The sequence below is a fragment of the Suricata suricatta genome, chromosome 9 (genome assembly GCF_006229205.1).
Source record: "Suricata suricatta isolate VVHF042 chromosome 9, meerkat_22Aug2017_6uvM2_HiC, whole genome shotgun sequence".
Classification (NCBI taxonomy): domain Eukaryota; kingdom Metazoa; phylum Chordata; class Mammalia; order Carnivora; family Herpestidae; genus Suricata; species Suricata suricatta.
In genome coordinates this window covers 12,112,812-12,139,289 of record NC_043708.1, presented here as the reverse complement: position 1 = coordinate 12,139,289, position 26,478 = coordinate 12,112,812, and the positions used below count along the sequence as shown (strand labels likewise).

At 36.9% G+C, this 26,478-nt stretch overlaps 1 protein-coding gene and 1 long non-coding RNA gene across 2 annotated transcripts in view; one reads left to right on the top strand and one right to left on the bottom strand.

The window, feature by feature from the left end:
• The window catches only part of LOC115301018, a 26,852-nt gene extending 4,129 nt beyond the window's left edge, over positions 1–22,723 (top strand). The window contains exons 2-3 of the long non-coding RNA XR_003912942.1: positions 15,051–15,765; positions 22,661–22,723. This is a non-coding gene — a long non-coding RNA (uncharacterized LOC115301018). The remainder of the gene's footprint in view (positions 1–15,050; positions 15,766–22,660) is intronic.
• Positions 1–26,478, bottom strand: part of RPS6KA5 (ribosomal protein S6 kinase A5) — a 175,390-nt gene that overhangs the window by 55,377 nt on the left and 93,535 nt on the right. Inside the window, 2 exon segments of the mRNA XM_029950685.1 lie at positions 17,281–17,388; positions 20,446–20,561. Of these exon segments, the coding sequence (XP_029806545.1) occupies positions 17,281–17,388; positions 20,446–20,561 (224 nt within the window).

Genomic DNA, 26,478 nt, shown 5'->3' with positions numbered 1-26,478 from the left:
GGCTGTACCAGTTTACATTCCCACCAACAGTGTAGGAGGGTGCCCGTCTCTCCACACCCTCGCCAGCATCTATATTCTCTTGATTTGTTCACTTTAGCCACTCTGACTGGCATGAGATGGTATCTCAGTGTGGTTTTGATTTGTGTTTCCCTGATGATGAGTGATGTTGAGCATCGTTTCATGTGCCTGTAGGCCACCTGGATGTCCTCTTTGGAGAAGTGTCTGTTCATGTTTTCTGCCCATTTCTTCACTGGGTTCATTGTTTTTTGGGTGTGGAGTTTGGTGAGCTCCTTATAGAATTTGGATACTAGCCCTTTATCTGATATGTCATTTGCAACTATCTTTTCCCATTCTGTCAGTTGCCTATTAGTTTTCTTGATTGTTTCCTTTGTAGTGCAGAAGCTTTTTATCTTGATGAGGTCCCAATAGCTCATTTTTGCTTTTTATCTTGATGAGGTCCCAATAGTTCATTTTTGCTTTCATTTCCCTTGCCTTAAAGGCATTTTAAAACAAAGAGGATTTACTATTCATTAATCCTTGTTACAAAGACATCTAAAAGATGCAGTTCAGTAATAAATTGAACTCACAAGAAAAGAGTTAAGTTATAAGAAGCAATAGTGAACAGAGAAAACAGGCAAACATGAGAAAATCGAAACAAGTAGTGAATTTGTAAAATGAAAATTACACATTAATGATTAATTTGGGGAATATAATACAAGATGGGGCCAAATAATAAGTAGTAATAATACAGAGAATGAGATGGATAATTGGAGTTAAAACATTCGATGTTCTTGTAGTGGTCATGACAATTACAGACATAATTGTTAAGTCAGTAAAGAAGTTAAAAGAAATAGAATATATATAACTTCTAGACTATTAGGGAGAAATGAAACAAAGAAATCCTAATAATCTAAATAGGAAAGGAAGGGGAGAAGGCAGAGAGAAACTGTGATAAAGAGAAACACATAGCAAGATAAGATAAATAAGTAAAAATATATCAGTAATTGTAATATACAGACTTAACTCACCAGTTAAAAGAAAGAAACTCTCTGGATCAAAAACAAAATCCAGCTATATGTTATTTACAAAAGGCACACCTAAAACATAATGACAAAGAAATATTGAAAGTAAAGAGATGGAAAAAGATATATCAGACCAGCACTAACCAATAGAAAGCTGGAGTATTTTTATTAATAGCAAGAAAATAAACTTTAAGGCAAAAAGGATTATTAAAATTAAGTAGAGTCATTACATAAGAATAAAAGGAACATTTCACTAGGGAAATAATACTATTCCAAACCTGAATATACTCAGCATTTGTTGAAAAGTCTTAAAAAAAGCAAAAATGGAGAGATGTTTATGAAGCGGACAAATCCACAACCACCATAGGCATTTTAATGGATCTCTTTTATAACTGACTGATGGGGCAAGAAAGTACTTAGCGGAACTACAGAAGATTTGCACGATGCTCCTGAGAATACCCCAAACTTTATATGTAATAGCTAGAGAATACACATGCTTTTTAGCCACATATGTCATATTTATAGAAATTAAATGTGTAATAGATCACAAAGAAGATCTCTAATTCCACAGAAATAAAATCATATATATTTTGTTCCCCAAACAGAAAGCAATAAAATTAGAATTCACTTACAAAAAGATAACTAAAAATTCCTATATACTTGAAAACCCCAAAACTCATTTCTAAATAATTCATGGCCCAAAGGGAAAAAACCCCCACAATGAATATTAGACTATTTGAATAATAGTAAATATCTTATATATCAGAACTTGTGAGATGTATCTAAAGGCTATTCTTAGAAATTGTTTCATTAAAAATGAAAAGATTAAATATTAGTGAGCTGGAGGTCTCACTCAAAAATTGAGAAAAAGAATATGAAAGAAAACCTTGAAAAGTAAAAGGAACAAAGAAACATCATGAAAGAAACACAGAAAATGAGAAGCTTGACAAAAGGTTTTTTTGAAAAAGGTTAAAATGGACAAATTTCTAGCAAACTGATCAAGGATAAAAGAGGAAAGTTATAGATCAATAATATTATTAATTTAAAAGGAAACTTTACTACACTCACAACAGATTAAAAAACGAGCGAATTCGGGACGCCTGGATGGTTCAGTCGGTTAAGCAGCCGATTTCAGCTCAGGTCACGATCTCGCAGTTCATGAGTTTGAGCCCCGCGTCAGGCTCTGTGCTGACCACTCAGAGCCTGGAGCCTGCTTCAGATTCTGTGTCTCCCTCTCTCTCTGACCCTCCCTAGCTCACACACTCTCTCTCTCTCTCAAAAATAAACATTAAAAAAATTTTTTTAAATAAATGAGTAAATTCTATGAAAAACATGATGCCAGGGAATTTAAAAAGAAAAAATATAACATTTTTCTATAAAAATATAACTTACCAGAATTGACTGAAGAAGAAATTGAAAACCTAAATATAATTATAGACATTTTTAAAAAATTAAATAAGTATTTGAAAAGCTACTCACACTCACTTAGGAGGGTGGAAGAAAGAAAAAAAATATATGCTCTGATAGCTATAGATGTGCATTAAGAGGAAATATTAAGAATAGAATTTCTATCTGTATACTTGCATTTAAGTTCCTTTCATGATGTTAGTATAATCTTTATCTCAACATCATACAAATGTAATATTAGAAAAGAAATTAAAGGTCAACTGGACAATAAATCCCTCAATAAAATATTAGCAAACAAGATCTGGCAAAGAAAAAAAAAATACAATATAGAAAGTAAAGTTTGTTCCAAGAATTGAAAGATGGCTTAACATGAAACAAAAACTTATTAACATAACTCACAACACTAAGTGATTGAAGAGAAAAACTATAAGAATTTCCTTATATCAATAAGGAATATCAATAAACAATTAGAAACTAAGAATTTCCTTATATCAATAAGGTATATCAATAAACAATTAGAAACTAAGAATTCATCTATCAAAAACCTAGAGTAAATACCATACTAAATTGTAAAACCCAAGACACATAGCCTTAAAGTAAATAAGCAAGAGTACACATGAATAAAAGTAGAGCAATAAAACCAAACCAAACTATCCATTCACAAACACACAAAATAAAAATAATGAGAATCACAAAGATAGAAAACCATTACTGACAATGTTTCTGATTTTTTCCTTAATATAGCCATCTACATAAAAAATCCAAGTGAATCTATAAAGGACTAGAATATGAATTCAGCAATATTGCTAGGCATAAGATCAACATTCCCGTGCTGCAAAAAAAACCCATAAATATTCTTCTTTTTGTAAATAGGAAGAAAAAGTATAAAGTTAATCAAAATGAATCTAATGATATACATATAAAGCATTACATAGAAAGTTACAAAGTATTATTAAAAGAAATAAAAGGCAGTAACTGGGAAGGTATGACTATTGATTTATGCTCATCAACTAATCAGAAGATTCATTATCCAGAGATCATGGTTTATTTCCAAATTAATTTATAAATTTAATTCCATGATTCACATGGAAGAACAAAAGACCAAGAGAAGAGAGTGGAGGAAGGTCAGAGAAAGGGAGGTGAATGGTAGGATAAGAGTGAAGAAGAAAAAGATTTCACCTTTCCATATTTAAGACTTACTATAAAATCATGGCCTTCAAGATTTTTTATTTTGACTCAGAGAGAGGCAACCAGACAAATGGAATGGAATAAAGAGAAACACGAACAGAAATAAGACTCACAGGCATATATAGGAATTTGGCATATGATGGAAGGTACCTTTCAAATCAGTAAGGAAAAGATTAACTGACTATTCAGTGATAGTTCAGTCAACTGGGTTATCTATAAAAAAAGATAAAACAAGATCCCCACTTTGTTTTATATTTAAAAATTAATTCCTATTATATTAAAAAATTTAATGTGCTCATTTTTAAAAGAAAATAAAAGCAAATATCTTAGTGCACTGAAATAAAAAGAGATTATGTTTTTAAAAATTCAAAGAAATCAACAACCCAATTTACACCTCAAGGAATTAAAAAAAGAAGAACAAACTAAACTAAAAGTTAGCAAAAGGAAAGAAATAAATAGAGCAGAAATAAATAAAACTGAGAATAGAAAAACAATAGAAAAAATTTAACAAAACCGATAGTTGGTTTTTTTAAAATATCAACAAAACTGACAAACTCTTAGCTACATTAAAAAAATATAGAGAAAATTCAAGTAAGTAAAATTAGAAATGAGAGAGAAGACATAAGAAAATGAAAAAGATGACATAAGTAGCTACTATTGGGCTGCCTGGGTGTCTCAGTCAGTCTCTTGACTTTGGCTCATAGTTGTGGAACTGAGCCCCAAGTTGGGCTCTGTGCTGGGCATGAGGTCTGCCTGGGGTTCTCTCTATCTCTCTCTCCCCCTCTGTCCTTCTCCCCCGTTCATGCTCTTTCTGTCTCTAAAATTAAAAAGGTAAAAATTTAAAAAAAAAGAAACAACTATAACAATTATACACCAACAAGTTGGATAATCTAGAATGGGTAAATTCCTAGAAACATACAATTTATCAAACTGAATCATAAAGAAATAGAAAATTCTGAACAGAACCATGATCAGTAAGGAGATTAAATCAGCAATCAAACCCCCTTCTCTCACCTCCGTCCTTGAATAAGCTCAGGACCAGGTGACTTAAAGGAAAATTCTAAAAAACATTTAAAGAAGTAGTAGGACCAATACTCCTCACTCTTCCAGAAAACTAAAGAACACTTTTAAACTCATGAGATGAGGCCAGCATTGCTCTAATACCAAAGCCAGCAAAAATACTGCAAAAAAACTAGCCTTCTATTTCTGATGAAAACTAATACAAAAATCCCAACAAAATACTAGCAAACCAAATTCAACAGCACGCTAAAAGGTTTATGTAACATGATCAAGTGAGGTTTATTCCTGGAATGCAAGGATGGTTCAAGATTTGAAAGTCAATCAATGTAATACACTATAATAACAGAATGAAGAATAAAAATTCAATTGATGCAGAAATAGCATTTGAGGGGCACCTGGGTGGCTCAATCCATAGAACATCCAACTCGATTTCGGCTCAGGTTATGATCTTATGGTTTCATGGGTTTGAGCCTGTGTCAAGACCATCAGCGCAGAGCCTGCTTGAGATTCTCTCTCTCTCTCTCTCTCTCTCTCTCTCTCTCTCTTTCTGCCCTCCCCCAACTCACACTCTTTCTGTCTCTCTCAGAATAAATAAATAAACTTAGAAAAAACACTGAAACCACAAAGTAGGAATAGAAAGAAATTACCTTAACATAGTAAAGACTATATATGAAAAGCTCACAGCAAATAGCCATATTCAATGGTGAAAAATCGAAATTTCCTCTAAGATCAGTAACAAGGTAAGGATGTTCCTCTTACCACTTCTATTCCACAGAGCACTGGAAGTCCTAGCCAGAACAATTAGGCAAGAAAAAAGAAATAAAAGGCATCCAAATTGGAAAGTAAAATTTTCTTTACTTGTAGATGATATAATCTTATAGGTAGACAACCCTAAAGATTCCACAAACACACATACACAAAAACTATTAGAATAAATTCATAGAGCAAAGTTACAGAATAGAAGATTGACATACTAAAATTAGTTACATTTTTTTGCACTAACAATGAACAATCCAAAAAAAATCCCACTTAAAATAGCATCAAAAATTACAAAATGCTTAGGAATTAATTTAACCAATAAGTCAAAAGACCTGACAACAAACATTATAAAATATTGTGAAAGGAATTAAAGAAGAAAGAAGTAAAAAGAAATACATCCCCTGCTTGTGGTTTGGAAATGTCCATACTACCCAGGGTAATGTAGAGAGTCAATGTAACTCCTACCAAAATCCCAATGGCATTTTTTTTTTTTTGCAAAAATTGTGAAAAATCTTGAAGAAAAGTTGGCAGTCTCACAATTCCTGCTTTCCAAACATATTTCAAAGCTACAGTAAACAAAACATCCTTGTAGTGGAATTAAGACAAACATACAGAGCAAAGGAACAAAATACAGAGCCCAGAAATAAACCTTCCAGTGTATACCGTCAAACGATCTTCGCCAAGGGTGTGAAGCCCACACGTGAACAAAAGATGGTCTTGTCAACTAATGACTCTGGGAAGGCCACATGCAAAAGGATGAAGTTGGGCCCTCACTTCACACCAAATACAAAAGTTAACTCAAAAGAGACAAAAGACCTAAGTGTAAAATCTAAAACTATAAAACTCCTAGAAGAAAAAACATAGGGGTAAGTTTCATGACACTGAATTTGGCCATGTTATCTTGGATATGACACCCAAAGGACAAGCACAAAGGCTGACAATATCAAAATTTAAAACTTCCTTGCCTCAAAGGAAACAAAGTGAAAAGACAACTTACAGAATGGAAAGAAAGCTGTAAATCCATATCTGATAAGTGGTTGATATCTAGAATATATAAAGAACTACAACACAACAACAACAACAAAGCAAGTAATCTGATGAAAAAAACCCAAAGAGCGGTGCCTGGGTGGCTCAGCCAGTTAACTGTCTAACTCTTGACTTGGGTTCAGGTGGTTCATCTTGTGATTCATGAGTTGAAGCCCCACACGAGGCTCTGTCTGCACGGACAGTGTGGAGCCTGCTTGGAATTCTCTCTCTTCTCTCTCTGCCCTTCATTTCCCCCCTCTCAAATAAATAAACTTAAAAAAAAAAAACAGGCAAAGAATTTCAGCAGACATTCTTCCAAACATAATATACAAAAGGCCAAAAAGCATATGAAAAGATACTCAACATCACTCATCATTAGAGAAATGCAAATAAAAACTACAATGAAAACTACTATCACCTCATGCTCATTAGGAGGGCTGCTATTAAAAGAGCAGAAATAAGAAACATAAGTGAGAATATGGAGAAATGGAACACTTGCACGTAGTTAGTAGGAATGTAAAATGATGCAGCTGCATTGGGGCATATTATGGATATTCCTCAAAAAATATAAAAATAAAATGTTATAATCATATGATCCAGCAGTCCTACTTCTGGATATATATCCTAAAGAACATTCTCAAAAAGAAATTTGTATACCTATATTCACTGTAAGCATTATTTACAATAGCCAATAACTGGAAACAACCCAAATGTCCATTAGTAGATGAATGGATAAACAAAGTATAATATATACTTATATTATAATATTATTTAGCCTTAAAAAAGAAGGAAATCCTAGGGCGCCCGGGTGGCTCAGTCAGTTAAACATCTGACTTCAGCTCAGGTCATGATCTCATGATCTGGGAGTTTGAGCCCCACATTGGGCTCTCTGCTGACAGCTCAGAGCCTGGAGCCTGCTTCAGATTCTGTGTCTCCCTCTCTTCTTCTCTCCTCCTCTCCCACTTATGTGTGCAGGCACACACACATGTACTCTCTCTCAAAAATAAACTTTAAAAAAAAGAAGGAAATCCTGTCACTTACTACATGAATGAGCCTTGAGGACATTATGTTAAACTGAAGTAGACAAGTCACAAAACAGATAAACACTGTATGATTCTACTTATATCAGGTACCTAAAGGAGTCACATTCATAGATATAAAGTGTACAATGGTGCTCTTCAGGGGCTAGGAGGGGGGAAATGGGGAGTAGTTGTTCAATGGGTATAGAATTGTTTTGCAAGATAAAAAAAAAATACTAGAGACCTGCTACCCAACAATGTGAATATAGTTAGTACTACTGATCTACACTTAAAAACAGTTAAGATGATGGGGCGCCTGGGTGGCTCAGTCGGTTAAGCATCTGACTCTTGGTTTCAGCTCAGGTCAAGATCTCATGGTTCATGGGATAGAGCCCTACATCAGGCTCTGTGTTCACAGAACGGAGCCAGCTTGGGATTCCCTCTCTCTCCCCACCTTACTCTGCCCCTACCCAGTTGTGCTCACTCTCTCTCTCTCTCAAAATAAATAAACATTTAAAAAATAGTGAAGATGATACTTTTTATGTGTATTTTATGTAATTTAAAATTAAAATTTTTAAGTAATCAAATATAAATATTAAAAGATTATAGTAAATTTGATTTTATTAAAATGTCAATTCTGATGATGGCAAAAATATCATTAAAAACAAGTGAGAGACTTAGAAAAGAAACAAAATGCATAATTACAAATGATAGGTATCTAGAATATTTAAAGAACTGCATCAAAGCAATAATATCAGAAAAAAACTTCAATACTGTGATAAAGAAAACACAGAATGGATAAGTAAACTGGATAACCCACATAAAAGAGTATTACACAGAGGGTAAACTGAATGAAATAGATTCATACTTACCAACTTGGATAAATTTAAAAAATAAGTCAAAAGAACAATTTGCATATGGTATGCCATTTACGTCCATTTTAGGAACACAAGCTAGCAGTGCATATAGTCTATGGCTATACACATCTGAAGTAGGAGTACTAAAACAGGATTAAAGCGTGCGCTTCGGCAGCACATATACTAAAACAGGATTAAATTCTCTGCCCTTGTTAAGCAAAATGTAGTTGGAGGAAAACATAGAATGAGGTTGGTCAAGTTCACTTTAAATTCATGACTATGAACCTCGAGCAGGCCTTTGACACTGCCCGGCAAATACACTCATTTCCTAATCCATTCACTCTCCCACGGACGTGGCTGTTTATTTTATATCTTCTCCTCTCTCCTCAGACTCCCGTGTCTCCATCTTTTCCCTCCTCACTTTCAGAGAGAACACAGAAGCAATCACAAAAGGCCTCTATAAGCTCCCACCATCACGTCTTGACAGCCACCTGCTTCTGTGCCCAGCAACTCACCCTTCTCTGTTCCTAAGGAGGACATGACTAAGCCACTAGCTAAGAACTACATCCCCACCTGTGCACCGAGTTTATCCCTCCCGAGGTCAGTGCTCCAGCATCTCCCTCCTTCTCTCTTATCATTATTCTATCGACCCCCACTTCCGTTACAGGAATGTGTCAACCAGCATATGACGTCTGCCATTTCTCCCACCTTAAAATAAGAAGACTTTTGACCCCACTAGTCAATGGCAACCTCATCCTTCCAACCTAACTAAAAAGCTTATGGCTCCCCGATTTCTCTTGCTTTCTCACACCCCACACCCAACCCATCAATAAATTTCAATATATCTGTCAAAATATATCTAAAATCTGACTACTTATACGACCTATTCTGCTAGCCCACAGTCTGGGATTAATGCAACATTTAATACTAACTGGTCTCCATGTTTCTAGACTGTCCCACTATTAGAATAGCATGTTTGGCAAACCAAATTACTCTTCTAAAATAAGTCAGATCGTCTCCCTCCCATACTCGAATCTCTCCGATGCCCCCCACTTCACTAAAAGAAGCCACAGTCCTCACTACAGTCTTCAATGCCCTACACGATCTGTGGAGTCCTTCCTCTGTATGGCTGACTGCACACCCTGACGCTCTGCTACTCTACCTCAGTCATTTTGGACACTTGCACTGCACTCCTCACTGTTCCGCAAGCAGCCTAGACATAGTCCCACCTGGGGTTTTTCACACTGGCTGATCCCTCTACCTAGAAATCTCTTCCCTAAGATAAGGACAAGGCTTACACTCTCATTTCCTTCATGTCTCTGCTCACCTGTCACCTTCTTAGCAAGACCCTTCCTGATTACCTGATTTAAAAGCGCAACCCGGGGAGCCTGAGTGGCTCAGTCGGCTAAGCGTTTGGCTTCGGCTCAGGTCATGATCTCATAGTTCGTGGGTTTGAGCCCCACATCAGGCTCTGTGCTCACAGCTAGCTCGGAGCCTGGGGCCTGCTTCAGATTCTGTATCTCCCTCTCTCTCTCTGACCCTCCCCTGTTCATGCTATCTCTCTCTATCTCTCAAAAAATAAAACACATTAAAAAAAAAGCACAACCCTTCTCACCCTGATACCCCCATCCCTCTTTCCTAGTGTACTTGTCTTCTTGTAACTTACCTTTATCTACCATAGTCCATACATATTTTACTTATTTCCTTATTACTGGCTCCCCACCATCCAGAGGAAAGATTTTTGTCCCTTTTGCTCATTGCGAGATTTCAACACTATATACAACTCTGCCGGATCATAGTATACATTCAGTTGATATTTGCCGAATGAGTGGAAAAAAATACAAAATGTTCATTGCTGCATATGTGAATAGTGGATGCACAGATTCTGTTATATCATTTTTATATAGTTTTATTTAAATAGCGCACAATGTAAAAAAATTAAAAAAGAAATGTAGAAGATACAAACATGTATTTCATCACATTTATTCAGCATTGGTTAGTATCTGGAATATTTTTTGCTAAATTCCCCTTAAGGGCTTGAAAGTCCCTGACACTCAGCATGGTTTTATATAATTTTCCTTTTATTATGATCTATTTTCAGATGAACACATCCTATGTTAATATAGAATAATGTGACTGCTAAATATAATTTTCAAGTAAAAAACTATATATATTTAACTTGATCTAAACAAATAGAATACATAATAGAAGTTTCTGTGAAAAGAATCTCCACTCAAAAGTCGTCCCTGCTTGCTCAATGATATCATTTATGTTTAACCTGCCCACTGATCTTGTATATTGAACCTGCCTTATTTTCTGTTTATTTTTTTAAATAAAAATTTTTTTTGAGAGAGAGAGAGTGAGCAAGCGAGCTGGGGAGAGGGGCAGAGGGAGAAAGAAAGAATCTTAAGCAGGCTCCATGCTCAGCCCTGAGCCGGACACGGGGCTTGATTCCACAATCCTGGGATCACGACCTGAATTGAAATCAATACTGGGACCAATAACCGACTGAGCCCCTAAGCATCCCGAATTTGCCTTAAAATAAATAGTATAAGGATAAGTCCTACCAGGGCTAATAATTTCCTTAAGAATTTTTTTTTTAATATTTATTTTTGAGAGGAAGAGAGAGACAGAGCATGAGCAGGGGACGGGCAGAGAGAGGGAGATACGGAATCTGAAGCAGCAGAGCCAATAATTTCTACTGTAAGAAAAGTTATAAAGGAATCGGTGAGGCAGATGTCTGCGGGCAAAGTCTCCCTCTCCCCCCTCCTCCTGTCTGAACGTACGGGATCAGCTCTGATATCCAGCAGAAACACATTGCAAACAACGGCTGAAACTAACGTGCTAGCATCTGTATATTGTGTAGCACTGTTTGAGTAGAGGAAAAATTGGGGCAACAGAAAAACGAGAAAATGCTCTGACTGGTTTCTAGGCCTCTTGTTTTCCCAACACTTTCGTCTCAGTGTTGACCCTAAAATAACTAAAATTATTCTAACGTCACTGATTTTGGCGAGTGACTGACAAGACTTGCTTACAGAGACTTAGCATGTTCTTCAGGAGCTCATGCCAATGAAAAGAATCGTGAACATATGTCACTACAAATTAGGCAGGAAGGGGACAGAAGTAACTAGGAAGCTGCCTTAGAGAGGAGGGGTATCGGATTCCTAAGGCAAACGTGCTCTTTATGGACCCTGATCTTCACCCAGGCATCCTGAGATACATATGTCACAACAGCAGGATGCTGCAAATGACATCATTAAAGACATACTTTAAAACTTACTTACAAATCATAAAAGGGAGAATTAATTTAAGATTCTCATTTGTCGGGGTGCCTGGGTGGCTCAGTTGGTTAAGTCTCCGGCTTCGGCTCAGGTCAGATCTCACGTTCGTGGGTTCGAGCCCCGCGTCAGGCTCTGTGCTGACAGCTAGCTCAGAGCCTGGAGCCTGCTTCCGGTTCTGTGTCTCCTTCTCTCTCTGCCCTTTCCCCTCTCATGCTCTCTCTCTCTCTGTATCAAAAATAAATAAAACATTAAAAAAAAAAGATTCTCATTTGTCTATTTTAATTTTGCTCACAGTACTCTATAACTTGAATGTTATGTCCTACAAGTAGAAACTGATATTTATTTATTGCTTCACACGTTAGAGCCTACTTTCATAAGCTCTAACTCATCTTGTCCATATGATGATCCCATAAATTAGATATGACAGCTATTATTTGACAGATGAGGAAACTAAGACTCAGAGGGGCTAATGACTAAGTGGCTTGTCCAATGTCACAGAGCCACAAAGTGAACTGAGAATTCAACACATGCACCATCCAGTATATACGAAGGCCTTTATATGTTCAAAAAATAAATGAATGAATAATGTCATCTTATAAGCAAAGGTACATTTTTCTATTTTCTGGAAAGAGAAAATAGTCATTAATCCATAGGCCTGTCCCTTTAAAGCATAGCTACCCTGGCAGTATGTTATATGTTAGCTAATTCTATTTTACGTGTTGGGGACATTATTTTTCTGCTAGTTGTACTTAGCTACTTGTAGGTTCATGTTAATAATCTGTTGTGATATTTATAAATGTTCAATGTGAAATTATGAAAACACAGAATGATATACCATATTTAAGTATAGGGTAACTAGGGATGCTTAGGTGGCTCAGACTGTTAAGTGCCCAACTTTGGCACAGGTCATGATCTCATGGTTTGTGGGTTTGAGCCCCGTGTCAGGCTCTGTGCTGGAGCCTGCTTCAGATTCTGTGTCCTCCCCTCTCTCTGCACCTCTACCACTTGTGTGCGCTCTCTCTCTCTCTCAAAAATAAATAAACATCAAAAAAATTTTAAGTATAGGGTAACTAATAATACACTAATGTATCACTTTGACATTGTTTATTAAGAGGTAAAAATAAACCCCCTTTAAAAATATATGTTTAAAAAAATTTTTAATGTTAATTTTTGAGAGGGAGAGAAAGAGAGAGAGAGAGAAGAGCAAAGAGAGACAGAGACACAGAATCGGAAGCAGGCTCCAGGCTCTGAGCTGTCAGCACAGAGCCCAATGTGGGGCTCGAACCCGAAAGCGGTGAGATCATGACCTGAGCCGAAGTCAGACACTCAATCAACTGGGCCACCCAGGCGCCCACCCCAAATAAATGTTTTTGAAGTCTTCAATGTTAGAATCATACATCCAATACCTAGCAAATGTCTGACTTATAGTGAGAATTCAAGAAATGTTTGCTGAATTATACCCTCAAGAAATCCTCTGCGGGACATAGAATACATGCAGATATTTAGAAAGGTCTTCTTTTATTCTCAGAATCTTAAGCGATTTATCAAATTCTATGATTGAGAAAGAAATATATCAAAGGTGTCAAATTTGTAAAATGTTCATTATCATATAAGAGATTTTAAAGGTTTCTAAAATCAATTTTATCCTGTTTACAATCCAGTTTAGCAAACTATAATCTAGAAGTAATTAATTATACGAAATTTGACAAAAACCTCTGAATATAGGCTCATTAGGGCAAAGAATTTATGTTCAGCACTCTGTTTCTAGGGTCCAGTACAAGACCCGACACACAGTACTCATTCAATATTTGCTCAACTGTTAACGAATACGCAGAGAGATGAATGTTAGACCATTAACAGAAACTTTAAATGTTATTTAAAAAGTACTTACTTTTAATACTAAGTAAATTCCTAAAAACTAAAAAAAAAAAAAAAAAAAAAGACATTTCCTAGACCAAATAAGGGCAGAATTTATAACACAAAAGTGCAGCTTGTGAAAGAGAAGCAGATTTGGGGAGGGGTAAGGCAAGATCCATTTTGTAAATGTTGAGCTTGAGAAGCTTCTCAGAGTGTCAAGTGGAAATACGGTAGAAGCATGTTTGGGTCTGGAGCCTAGAGGAGAGGTCAGGGTTGCCGTACATATTGAAGAATCACCAGCATAAAGGGAGAGAGTAAGGCATAAAGAGAGAAGAGTAGTTAGTATTTAGCTGTGAGGAACACCTGGGTAGAAGAGGAAACGCCTGCAAAAGATAGTGACAGAGAGAAGGAAAGCCAGGGGACTGTGGTGTCACAGGAGCCAAAGAAAGAGGCAATTTCCAGTTCAATATTACTAGGTAGTCAAGTAAGAAGAGGACTAAAAAGTATCTAAAACTGAGGTCAATAGTGACCTTGACAAGAAGACTTGCAGTCAGTCGATAGGTGTGCTAGCCAAATCAGAGTAGACTAAAGGAGTGAGTGACATGTGGGTAAGTAAGGAAGTGTGTAGACAAATACTGACAGAGGAGAACAAGAACACAAGAGCTGGCAGGGAAAATGTAATTCTGGGATAGTTTCTTTTTATCTCCTAGTCTGTCCGTCCGTCCATCCATCCGTCCATCCATCCATCTACCCATTCACTCTCCATCTTTAAAATTTTAAGAGAGGAGAGACTAAGCATGCTTAAATGGTAAGAAGAGAGTCGAAGAGGAAGAGGTAGAAGAGGTTAGTTGGAGCTACAGTCATAGAATCTCTCTATAGGCACTGGGAACCCACGAGGAGAGTCCTTGAACTAGAGTTTAAACTAAAAACCAATGAAGTAGACTCGGGATGGACAAAAAAAGAAACTCACTCCGAGAAAGATACTTCAGTGTAAGTGATTCAGGGTGACATGTGAAACCAAAAAGGAATGCTAGCTAATCAAAACAGAAACTGTTTGGTGGGAATATTTTTCAGGTCAAAGGGGTCCAAGCAGGGAAATTGGCCGAATGGGTGCTGAGTGGAATCAGGGGAGCAAAGACCACTAGATCCCATTGCAGGGGTGTCGGAGAAGGGTAGTTCCACCCCAGCCATGAGAGTTAAACCTGAAGCCTAGAGGGACGGAATGTCCTCTACAGAGAGAGGCAGAAAGAGGTGTAGTCTGAGGGGAAGAGATGAAATTAGAAAGCTTCTGCAGACATTATCACGTAACTATATTAAACACAGCCAGGTTGTATTCAGTGAAAAATAAGAAAATCTGTCCATTGTTTCTCCGCTTCGGATAGAATCCCAGAATTTCATTTTTGCACCTAAACAGCTAAAATACCCAAAACTTACGGCAGCCAATGAGAGCTCCCTTGTGGAGGAGCGGCTGACATAATTCACAGGACATACAAGTCTCCCTCGTGAGCAGGGACCTGGCTGTTTCAGTGACATAGCCTTTATGATTAATTTGTATTTCTATATTGAAACTCAACAACTCTGATCCATGTTTGATTTTCATTTATTTTGTTTTAGTTTCTAACAGTCTGCAGTTGCCCAGGGCCAAAGTCTGCCAAACGATCAGCCACACGTACCTGTAAACATGGGAGTCACTAAGTAATTCTCTTCATTGGTGTCTTACCAGAACCTAGCCCCGTGTCTCCAAGGAGAAGGCCCTCAACAAATACTGATAGAGGGAAGGAGCAAATGCATGGATGGTTCCATGGAGAGAGGAGACGATGGCCACCAAATCTCCCTGTGCGGGGGTCCTTTACAAGCCAAGGCCTCCCTGGCTGTCTGTTGAAGCCCACAGACCACTTCTCAGAACAGTGGTTTTAAATGCAGAGTATGGCACAGGAAACAAATCACATTGAAATACAGATAAAAGAAATGGATTATGGTGAACTATACTGAAGTTAAAATAGAAAACGAAATTGTGACATCATCACAAATACAGTTCTGGGACCTGCGCTGGGCTCGTCAAGTCCCAGGCACCTGTGTAGAAAGATCGGGCTGGGCTGCGTACTGGTGACGTCACCAACGGACAGCATCCACAGGTTTTGTTCTCGGTTTCTCAGGGAGGAATCCTCCAAATTCCCGTCTAGGTGAAATCTCAGAGCGAAGCGGCAGGAAGAGGCCATGGGAGCTCCACGGTTCACACCACCCACTAGTTTTCTTGTTGTGGGCTCATCTTCAGTCCCTCATCCCTGAATCCAGTCTTTCTATTTAACCCTTTCAGTCTTCCTTGAAGGTAAGGGAGGCATGGTTGCCTGGGTGAATAAGGCAGACAAGAGACCTGGGGGCTACCTGTTTCTTATACAGATTTCCAACCAACCCTCCTGTGTCCCATAGCTCCTGCGCTCCTACTTTGAGGGAATCCTGAACCGTTCTGGGGTCCAGAAGTGCAATTAGTTTGCTATGGGGCTTCTCACGTTGCTAGCTTAGGATTCAACTGTGATCAGAGATGCTGAATTGGCTACAAGTAGTATTCCTGCTGCCCGTTCCAAACTCCAGTTGCTATATTCTTTCCTCCTTTTTGAGTAGGTATCAATTTTACTCCTTTACTTTTGCTTATGGGGTTTAACGAGGACGCAATGGTAAATGTAGTTAATCTGTCACATTTTACTGACATTGCCACTCAAAGTTTTGCAGAGGAGAAAAAATCTTAAAAATCAAACTTTGAAGTAAATGCCTCAAAAATTCATCTATTTTATAACTCTGATTATTCTATCAAAGATAATCAATATAATTATAACCATAACTTCATGAAGACACACACCACTGTATCATCCAGTACCTAGCATAGTAGAAGTGGTCAACACTTACTAAGTGAACTGAATGATTACAGATCTGATAAAAAATTGAGGTCTTTAGTTTTGATGACTTTGGTGCTTATCAAATTAACCTAGGACTCCATGGGCAATATCACAAAGAGCAAACATTCAGAAATAGATACACCTAATTGGGAATTCAAGACTGATGTGCTTTATAACCACAAAGTCCTTCACTACAACATTTCATTATGATTCTGTATTCTAATAATTTCTTAGATAAAAATAAAATGGCATTCAAATTTACCTAGTTTTCTTGCATAACCAGTAGTGTAAAAATATAATTTTTATTACAGCTGCTACACTAGTATTGAATTAGAACTGATAGCGGTACAGTTTTAAATGTCATTAAACGCATCTGAAACAGTAAAGAGGCTCTACTGAAAGGACAAGGTCCTCCATATTCAAAACCTGCACGTTGGCCATCACATTTCAGCTCATGTGAACAAAACCCAGCAAGATTACCAAAGAAATAGGTCTAGTAGATCCTTGTCATTTTTTTCAAGTGAATTTAAAGGGCCATCATGACATGTCCTACTTTGTAAATACAATGTAAACCCTATATCCTTTGTTTTATAATTGTCCACTGGTTTTCAACTAAGCCATAATTCTCCCAAAGGGCCCAAAGGATTATTCAAAAATTTCAGTTATATTTTATAAGGAAAGTTAAATGCATAGTTTTGATTTGTCTAGACTGGGAATTCTGATATATTCATTAAAGGTTTACTGCCATTCTAGCAAGATGGCTCCATGGTAATTTTAAGCTGAACATCTTTTCAGCTATTCATGTAAAGATGTTCCTTTAGGCAAACCTGCCCTAAAATCCATAACCCATATGGTACTATCCTGATAAATGCTTATTCTGCACCTAATTTTTTAAAAATCATTGTGTACATCCCATTGTTACTAACTTCAAATTCAAATATAATACTCACTTCTTCAGCCACAAATTCCTTACTCAGACCAAAATCTGTCAGCACCACGTGGCCATTAGAATCAAGTAGAATGTTCTCAAGCTTAATGTCACGGTATATAATCCCCAACTGTAAAAACAAACAAATACGCATTTTAAAATAACAGTTTCCAAAAAATAAATTAGGAAAGTCTTTGTCTACCTTAAAAACAACCCCCCCGCCCAAAGAAAAAGGATTCTCCTGCTCACAATGCTATAATAGCTCTAAGTGACTGGCCAGGGCAAATGTGAATTCCTCCATCTCGGGGCTCACCTGCTGGGCTCCCTAGACCTCTCCTACCACGTCTTCCTTCTCTGTGTAATGAAGATCCATCGTTGTCAGACCAGCTTCTGTGGGCTCTCTCTGTCGACTGAGGCTTCTTCCTGCTCTATCTTCTTCATGTATCTAACCTTCCCTGCACATGACCTTCTTCAGGTACTTTTAGCTAATTCAAGTCCATCACTTACTAATGGATTAGGAGGCTTTCCTGACTGACTAACCAGATCCCCTGCTGGTCATGTATTTTTTTCTTCCTATAGCCTCCACATTCATATTGTACTTATCTAAAAATAACTGATAGTTTCTAGGTATTTCCTGCTTATCTTGATATAACCATACCCTACCTTTATTTTTAACATGTCTTGGAATGCGTCAAGTAGATAATTAATAAAGGCCTGTTGAAAAACGGGCTTCTAACCATAAAGCCTAAACATCATAGGTTACTTTTAGTTGATCACTAGTTCTAGTATATGTGCTGCCGAAGCGAGTGTGATCACTAGTTCTAAATAAGCAAAATAAGCCAATTAGATAACATTTACATATATCCTTCTGTTTTGTTTTGCATCTAAGTTTTACAGTAAAACACTTCAGGTATTTCTTCAGCTAAATAAATCTACACAAGTCATAGAAGAAGTTCTTGATATATGTGCATTGCACAGTTCATGTTACATCAGCCTAAATTAAATGTTTTTAAACTTAGAAACCCTGCTTCTCCGCAACGTTAAGCATATGAAAAAGGAGATTCGTAATAATTTCTTAAAATTGAAACAAAAAATTACAGAAGGAAACATGCTAGGCAACTTTCCTCTCAGAACTTCAGTGTAGATTCTACAAGAAAGAAAGGACAACATCTGCAGTCAGAACAGACGTCTGACTCGAAGCTTCATGAACATCTAACAGCCAGTGGGACTTTTATTTTTTCTAAAACAAACTCTTTGGAAACAATTTTAGAAATAAATCATTTACTGTGTGCCTTACACCATCACTTCCAAGGAAACTCTCATTTTTGTCTCCTCCCGGGAAACTCCATGTTAGCAGCTGTATCAAGGTTAATGTTACTGGCTTCATGTTGTATCTCTGCATTTATCTTTTTAGGGTAGTAAGATTACGAGAAACCTAGCTGAGATGTAGTTTGCTATGTTACTTTCGCTCTACATCGATTTCATGTATATCTAATACGCATCAGGTTCTGTATTTTCTGGCTACCCTGTTTTAATAATAACAGATGTTCATAGATTTTTCTTTAATAAACAGAATTGACAAGAATTAAAGACTTCACACAAGTTAAAAACTGGATTTACTAGCTTACCCATCGGAGCTTTGTATTTGTTTTGCTTCCTTTTACTCTGGTTATTTATAGTGATTCCCACCATCGTTTTTATATTATAAAAACTTACATCTAATACCCCTAAGCATAAAACTCCAAGATCTTTTCAACCCATTCCAGGGCCTAAGTTGGTTCATGTAGGAAGATGTCTGAACTGCTTTATATCCCAAAAGGAGACTCAACTGGCAAAAGCTGGCCGCCCCAGGACAACTCCGCCCAAAGGAATGTGGTGTCTGTCCCCACAGAGTCCCCTGCTCCCTTCCTGCTCCTCAGTCCCTCTCTCCAGGCACTGCAGTCCCGCCCGCCCCCACCCAGCAGGGCCTTTTCTCTTCCCCTCCTGTTCTTATACCTTTTCATCTACTCCCTTAACACTCTTGCTCTGACCCTCCCTCCTTCTCTCCTCCCCCCAGTCCTGGCTCTGTGTGGCTCTAGCTCTCCCCTCTCCTTGATCCCCTCCTTCTGTGCTTGTGTCTTCTCACCATCTTTTCTCACCGCCTCTCCCATCCATTGCCTCCAGTTTGCAATTTTCCAGTCTCCCTGCCACTTTAACACTGTCCTTGCCTTTTTCCTTCATCTCTCTCCACTCCTGTCCACGCTCCATAATCACCACTTTAATCTCTGTTCATCTCTAATCCAGTGCAGGATCTGAATCCATGACAAGGAATCGGAGCTCTATGATGCACCTGTCTCATCCTAATGTAGCGACTCAAGTCATGATGGTCTCATGACCTCACAAACTTTGATGAAAATTACTCAAGTACTTTCTATTTCTGAGGAGAACACACATGCCTAATCCACACAATTAACTGCTTCTATAATAATGCTTCTTCATTAAGTAAAAAAAAAATTAGTCAAAATTTCTTAGATCAAGATGAAAAGTATTTGAAATAATATTTTTTCTTAAAGTTCAACTGGATTTTGTAGAGTTCAAACAGCAGCACAGGGATGAATTTCACTTAAAGTTTTTAACACCTGAGTTGGGGCTACATGGAGGCAATGGAAGAGAGGGAACAAGTTGGGGGGAGGGGGCCCAGGGGCAAAACAAACACGAAGGCGACCAGCGTGGGAAAGCCGGGGCGGCTGGGTAGCATGGCAGGCGCTTCTTTCAAAAACTCATATTCTCTAACTTAATCAGTAAATATACCTTGCAGACATAGAGGCACAGTCTGCAATGGAGTAAGTCACAATTAAGCAAATATAGATAATGACTTGTGGTTTTATTTTAAAGGTTATTTTAAGAATGAAAAGCTTTTTTCTAATGGCACTTTGTAATAAGCATTAGGATTTTTCATAAACAAAAAACAAAGAACCGCTCACGTTATACCTTTTTAATCTGTATCACTGGGACTACAAAAAAAAAAGTTGATTTTTGAAAAGGGGAACTACAGAATTGGGACTATTGGCAACAGTGTGTAAGCGTGCTTTCACAGTCTCCACAGAGACAATGACGTTTGAAATATTAGCTCTTTAGCTCCAGCATCTTTACCTCAGTTACAGTAGATTTTTTTCAGAAAAGAATTCTCGAAGACTGAGCATCTTACCTTGTGGAGATGTTCGAGGGCGAGCACAATCTCTCCAACATAGATCCGCACCTCGTTCTCTGTGAAACGCTCTCTTTGAGAAAGATGAGTAAAAAGTTCTCCACCATTTATATAATCTAAAAATGAAATATATTTTTTCTTTCTTGTATTCATAAATTTAAGGAAGTATTCCCTTTTAGTCATTTTGGATTAATCACAAGGCACTGACTTTAATATATTATTTTTGTATAATTCTTTGTCTATAGTATAGAGTTCCATCGAGAACAGATTACTAAATCCATATGGTAGTACAGTTTCATAAGATAATGACTACCCTAAGCCCCAATCAAATGAGTATTGCCATTAAAACTATTACGTGACATCTGCATATATTTAAATACGTCTTCCCCGAATGCAGTGTGTCAGAAACCTCTGTGTCACCGCATAATACTGAACTTGCTGGGGAGCCCCAAAACATCAGCCACTGCGATAACTAAGACAAAAAATGAACAGAACAAAACAGAACACAAACAAAAACCCCAGCCTTTCCTTTGTAATACCTAGCTGCCAGTCACTATCTGAGCAGATTCCCCATTTTCTGGAATTTTCTATGTACTCTTTCAAAAACGTGTTTTAGGTAGCAGGTGGCTTTCTTATTGCTCCACGCAGCCCAAAAGTAAAAGTGGCACAATGTGGCCAAGACAAACACCTGACACGGAAAGATTTCCATTTCCCTCTGAATTTGCCCCATTTATCCCAAGAAGAATAATGAAATGAGAAACAAAAAAGGCTACAGTGAGAAATATATAAGAGAGCTGAATAATAATAATTCTTATTAAATCACATAATCATAATATTTTAATAATATAACATACAATACAATTGATAATATAATTATTATGTAAATTATATATTATAAACGTTATGGTATTAGTATCATAAATATAATTATACTTAATAATAATTATTATTTGTAAAAATTGCTTGTTTATAATTAGCTCTAATAAGACATTTATTGATAAACTGGTAGTAGTTTCATCAGAAACTAACCATTGCTACCTTACCACACAACATTTACGTGTGAGAAACAATATAAACCTAGAAAATAGTCACAGATGTAGTTTCAAGGTTTCCTCTTAAAAACTTGAGAAGCATTCATCCTAAGTACATTCATTTGTCAAGTTCAGCACAATTTGAAAAAGGAACAAAGCAAAATCTTCATGAACTCGCAAATTTTTGTTTCATCTTGCCCGGTTAGCTTTAAATTCCAAAAAGCAGATGCAACAGAATGAAAGACCTCGAATAGCTCCTTGTTTTGCAGTGTTTTACGAAGCGCATGCCAATAAAAAGCATTGCCCTTCCAAGCCTTCTGTATTTTGCTCAGAGGTTTTAATTATATCTTAACACAAAGCTAATTATTAAAAAGGTGTAAAGGAACACAGCATTCCTGCCAATTAACAATGCTTTTTTTCTACCTTTAAGTAGTTATTTACTTAAATCGAATACTGATGTTTATGCATAAATGGTTTCCACCCTTAGTCACGACACAGAAATAGACCTCCACAGGTCAGCTGACCAACTGACAAACTCCTACCCATCCTTGTATGTCTTCTGCAATTTTCTCATCTTCAGTAACCACTACAGCAGAATCAATCACTTCCCTCTTTGTTAGTCGCTGTACTTACTAAAGATTTCTACCACTGTGGCTATCTTGCTGTCTTGAAAATGTATTTGCACACTTGCCTTCTCTGCTAAACTCTGAGCTTTCGAAAAGTCTGGATCAATGTTTTCATCTCTACAAACACAGTATCCTCATACAGTAAGCACTCCATAGACAATTAAACACAGATTCTTTACAGTGGAATAAATACTAAATATGCTCTGAAAAAAATCACTCTGAAACTCAAAGGCAAGTGTGTTGTAAAAAGAATCCAATATACTATCTTTAAGGGACCTCGATATAGTCCATGGGACCTGGGCTTTGTAACTCTCAAACTGGGATCAAACAATGGTTTCACTGTGTACCAACAGGAATGGTAACTGCCATGGATTATTGTTGCTTGGAACATAGAAAGTGGATTATTTTCCATTTACCAGGGGGACTGAGAAAAAGTAACAACAAATCTAAGAAAACAAACCTAAACCAACATCAAGTGACCTACTTTCTACTTTTGGAAGACACCAGAGCCAAAGGTGAAGACCTGATTTTCATAAAATAAACATGTTTTATTTGTAGGTACATAGTTGCGTACGTTACAAAGTGAACAGCCAGCTCTATGCAGCGGTCCAGGTATTGACAGTGGTGAAGTAGATACAGAAGCTGCTAAACGGCTATAATGGCAGGAACTATGGTACAACTGAAGTGTCCTTATGGGTAAGTGCTCTTACCAATCCGTGGCTGGGATATGAGGTGAGTGGGAATTTCTATAAGGTAAGCACTTGGGACTCTCAGTCATTATAATTTTAGTTGTTCTGTTTAGTGTGTAGTGGGATCCTCATTATGACTTTAATTTGCATTTTCCTGAATAATAATGATATTTAGTATCTTTCTGTGGCTTATTGGACATTAAGAAAAATATTTATTATTTTTGGGAAAGCATAAGTGGAGGAGGGGCAGAGAGCAGGAGACAGAGGATCTGAAGCAAACTCCACACTGACAGGCTGAAAGCAGAGGGCCTGATGTGGGGTCGAATTACAAGCCGTGAGATCATGACCTGAGCCAAAGTCAGACACTCAACCCACTGAGTCACCCAGGTGCCCCAGCTTATTGGACATTTTTATATCTTCTTTGGTGAAGTGTATTAAAGTGGCAATTTTTTTCCCTCTTGATTTTTTAAAAATATTTTTTAAGTTTATTTTTGAGAGAGAGTGAACAGGGAGGGGTCAGGGGAAAGGAGGGGGAGAAAGAAAATTCCAGGTTCCACATTCTTGAGCCCAACATGGGACTTGATCCTGCAAACTGTGAGATCATGCCCTGAGCTGAAATCAAGAGTCAGAACACAGCTGACTGAGCCACCCTGGTACCCCTAATTTTCTTTCTTTTTAATTTGAATTACAGTTCACATTAAAAACATTTTTAAAAACTGAAATATAATTCACATACCATAAAACTTGATGGTTTTTAGTATATTCAGTTATGCAACCATCAACACATTCAATTTTAAAACATTTTCATCATTCCAACCTCTCAGAAATTCTAACTTATCTGTTTTTTTTTTTTAGTTGCTTGTGCTTTCGATACCATATTCAAGAAACCATTGCCAAAGCCAAGGTTGCAAAGATTCACTCGTCTTCCACTAAGAAATTTATAGTTTTAGCTTTTCCTTTTAATTTTTGATACATCTTGAGTTAATTCATTCATGTTGAATGAAACAGTGGAAGTGGGTATTCTTGACTTGCTCCTGATTTTAGAGGGAAAGATGGCTCTTGATTTTGAGGAAGTTCACTATTCCTACAAAAACGCAGAAGCAGGAGTGTTTTTTGTCACAAAGTAGGGTTGAATTTTGTCAAATGCTTTTTTCTACGTCAACCGTGATGATAATAGGGTTTCTGTCCTTTATTCGACTAGTCAGGCGTATTAATTGATTTTCATTTGTCCTTGCATTCTTGGGATAAGTCTTACTTGGTCATGGTATACCTTCCTTTTAATTTGTTGCTGGATTCAGTTTCATAGTATTTTGTTGTGGATTTTTGTGTCTTTATTCATAAGAGATATTGGTCTATAGTTTTCTTGATTTATCTTGATATTTTTGCCTGGTTTTGGTATTGAGGTAATACTGACTTCACAGAATTAGTTGGAAAGTGTTTCTTCCTCTTCTATATTTTGGACATTTGTGAAGACTGGCATGAATTCCTCTTTAAACATTAGTCAGTATTCACTACGGAAGCTATCTGGGTCTGGGCTTTTCACTGTGGTTAGTTTATTACTTCTTCTCCTTCAATTTCCTTACTTGCTATAGGTCTATTCTGATGTTATATTTCCTCTAGTCAACTCTAATCATTTGTGCCTTTCTAGGAATTTCTTTATTTCATCTAAGTTGTCTAATTTTTGGCAGATGGTTGACCCTTTTTAATTCCGTAGTTAGTAGTCCCTTCTTCCATTCCTTATTTTGCTGATTTGAGCCTTCCTTTTCAACTTGGCCAATCTAACTATGGGTTTGTCAATGAATCATGTTTTGGTTTCACTCATTTGCTTTACTGTTTGCACATCCTCTACCTGATTAATTTCTGCTCTAATCTTTATTATTTCCCTTGTATCTGCTTGCTTTGGAGTGAGTTTGCTCCTCTTGCCTTAAGGTAGAAGATTAAGTTACTGATTTGAGACTTTCTTTTTAAAAATGTTTTCTTCTTTTTCAATTTAGGCAATTGCAGCTATGAATTTCCCACTAAGCACTACTTTAGCTGCATCTCTTAAGATGTAATATGTAGAGTCTTCATTTTCTCTCATCTCAAAGTATTTTCTGATTTCTCTTTAGAGTTGTTCTTTGACACACTGGTTACATTAAAATTATGTTAAATTTCACAGTTGTGGATATCTCAAATTTCTTTTTGTTACTGATTTCTAATTTCATTCCATTGTGGTCAGAGAACATACTTTGTATAATTTTAATCTTTTCTTAATTTATTGAGGTGTTCTTTAAAAAAGTTTATTTATTTAAGTAAAATCTACACCCAATGTGGGGCTCATTCTCACAACCCCAAGATCAAGAATCAATGCTCTTTCAACTGAACCAACCAAGCACCCAGAGGTGTATTTACTTTTTTAATGGCCTACCATATGGCCCATCTTGAAGAATGTTCCTTGTGCACTTGAGAAAAACAGGTACTCAGCTGTGCTGTTTAGAGAGCTCTATAGATGTCTGTTATACCTAGGTGGTTTATCTTCTATTTCCTTCCTGTTCTTTTGCTTAGTTAACCTAATGCATTATTGAAAGTGGAGTATTATTGTTGAGCTGTTTATTTCTCCCTTCATTTCTATTAGTTTTACTTCATGTATGGTGGGTCTATGTTGTTAGGTGTATATTTGTTTGTAATTGTTATGTCTTCCTGATGATTCAGCTCTTTTATCACTATGAAACTGTCCTTTTTTAATCTTGAATAACATTTTTGTTTTTGAGTCTATTTTGTTTGATACTAGTAAGTCACTCCTGGTTTCTTGTGGTTGCTGTTTGTGTGACTTCTCCTTTTCCATCTTTCTTCTTTAATCTATTTGATTCTTTGAATCTACACTGTATCTCCTATAAATAGCATAATGTTGGATCTTTTCTCTCCCGGTCTGACAACTTCTGCCTTTTGATTATACAGCCTACTCCATTTATATTTAATGATATTATTGATATTCTTGATGTCTGCCTGCTGTTCTACTTTTTTGTTTTCTATATATTCTTTCTCTATTCCTCTTTTACTCCTTTCTGTTTCACTAAGTGAATATTTTCTAGTTCTAACATTTTAATTCCTTTAATGAATGTCACTTTTAATTAGTGGCTGTGCTATGGCTTAGTATATGCACATTAACATCAAAAAAGCAACCAACTTCATTTCAGTGACACACACAAACCTTACTCCTGTAGAGTTCACTGCTTCCTCCTTTTTGTGCTATATTATTTATACACAGTACAACTACATGTTACAAACAAAGAGAATATAACAATGATTCCTTTATACAATTTTATGTTTTTCAGAGAAGCTGAGAGGAGATCATGTATATATTTATAATTTGGCATATTAGTCTTCTTATTTACATTTTTGGTTCTCTTTCATTTTTTTTCTTGTGGATTCAAGTTATGATCTGAATCTAATTCCTTACCCCCACCAGAGGTTTGTTTTTATTTTTCTTGCTTTATTTAATAGCTTGCGTATTCTCGGGAGGTCTGTTTTATCTGCAAGACATTTCTGCTGCTGGTCCTTAGAGAACACAATCTTGGGTGGTCCTTAGAGAACACAACCTTGGGCAGAGCTTTTTTCTTTTACTTTAAGAACCTGATCTGTTAAGCTGTCTGCCTCGGTTCATATTATACCCGTTGTTGGGCTCTACCAATTGCTGAATGATTGATC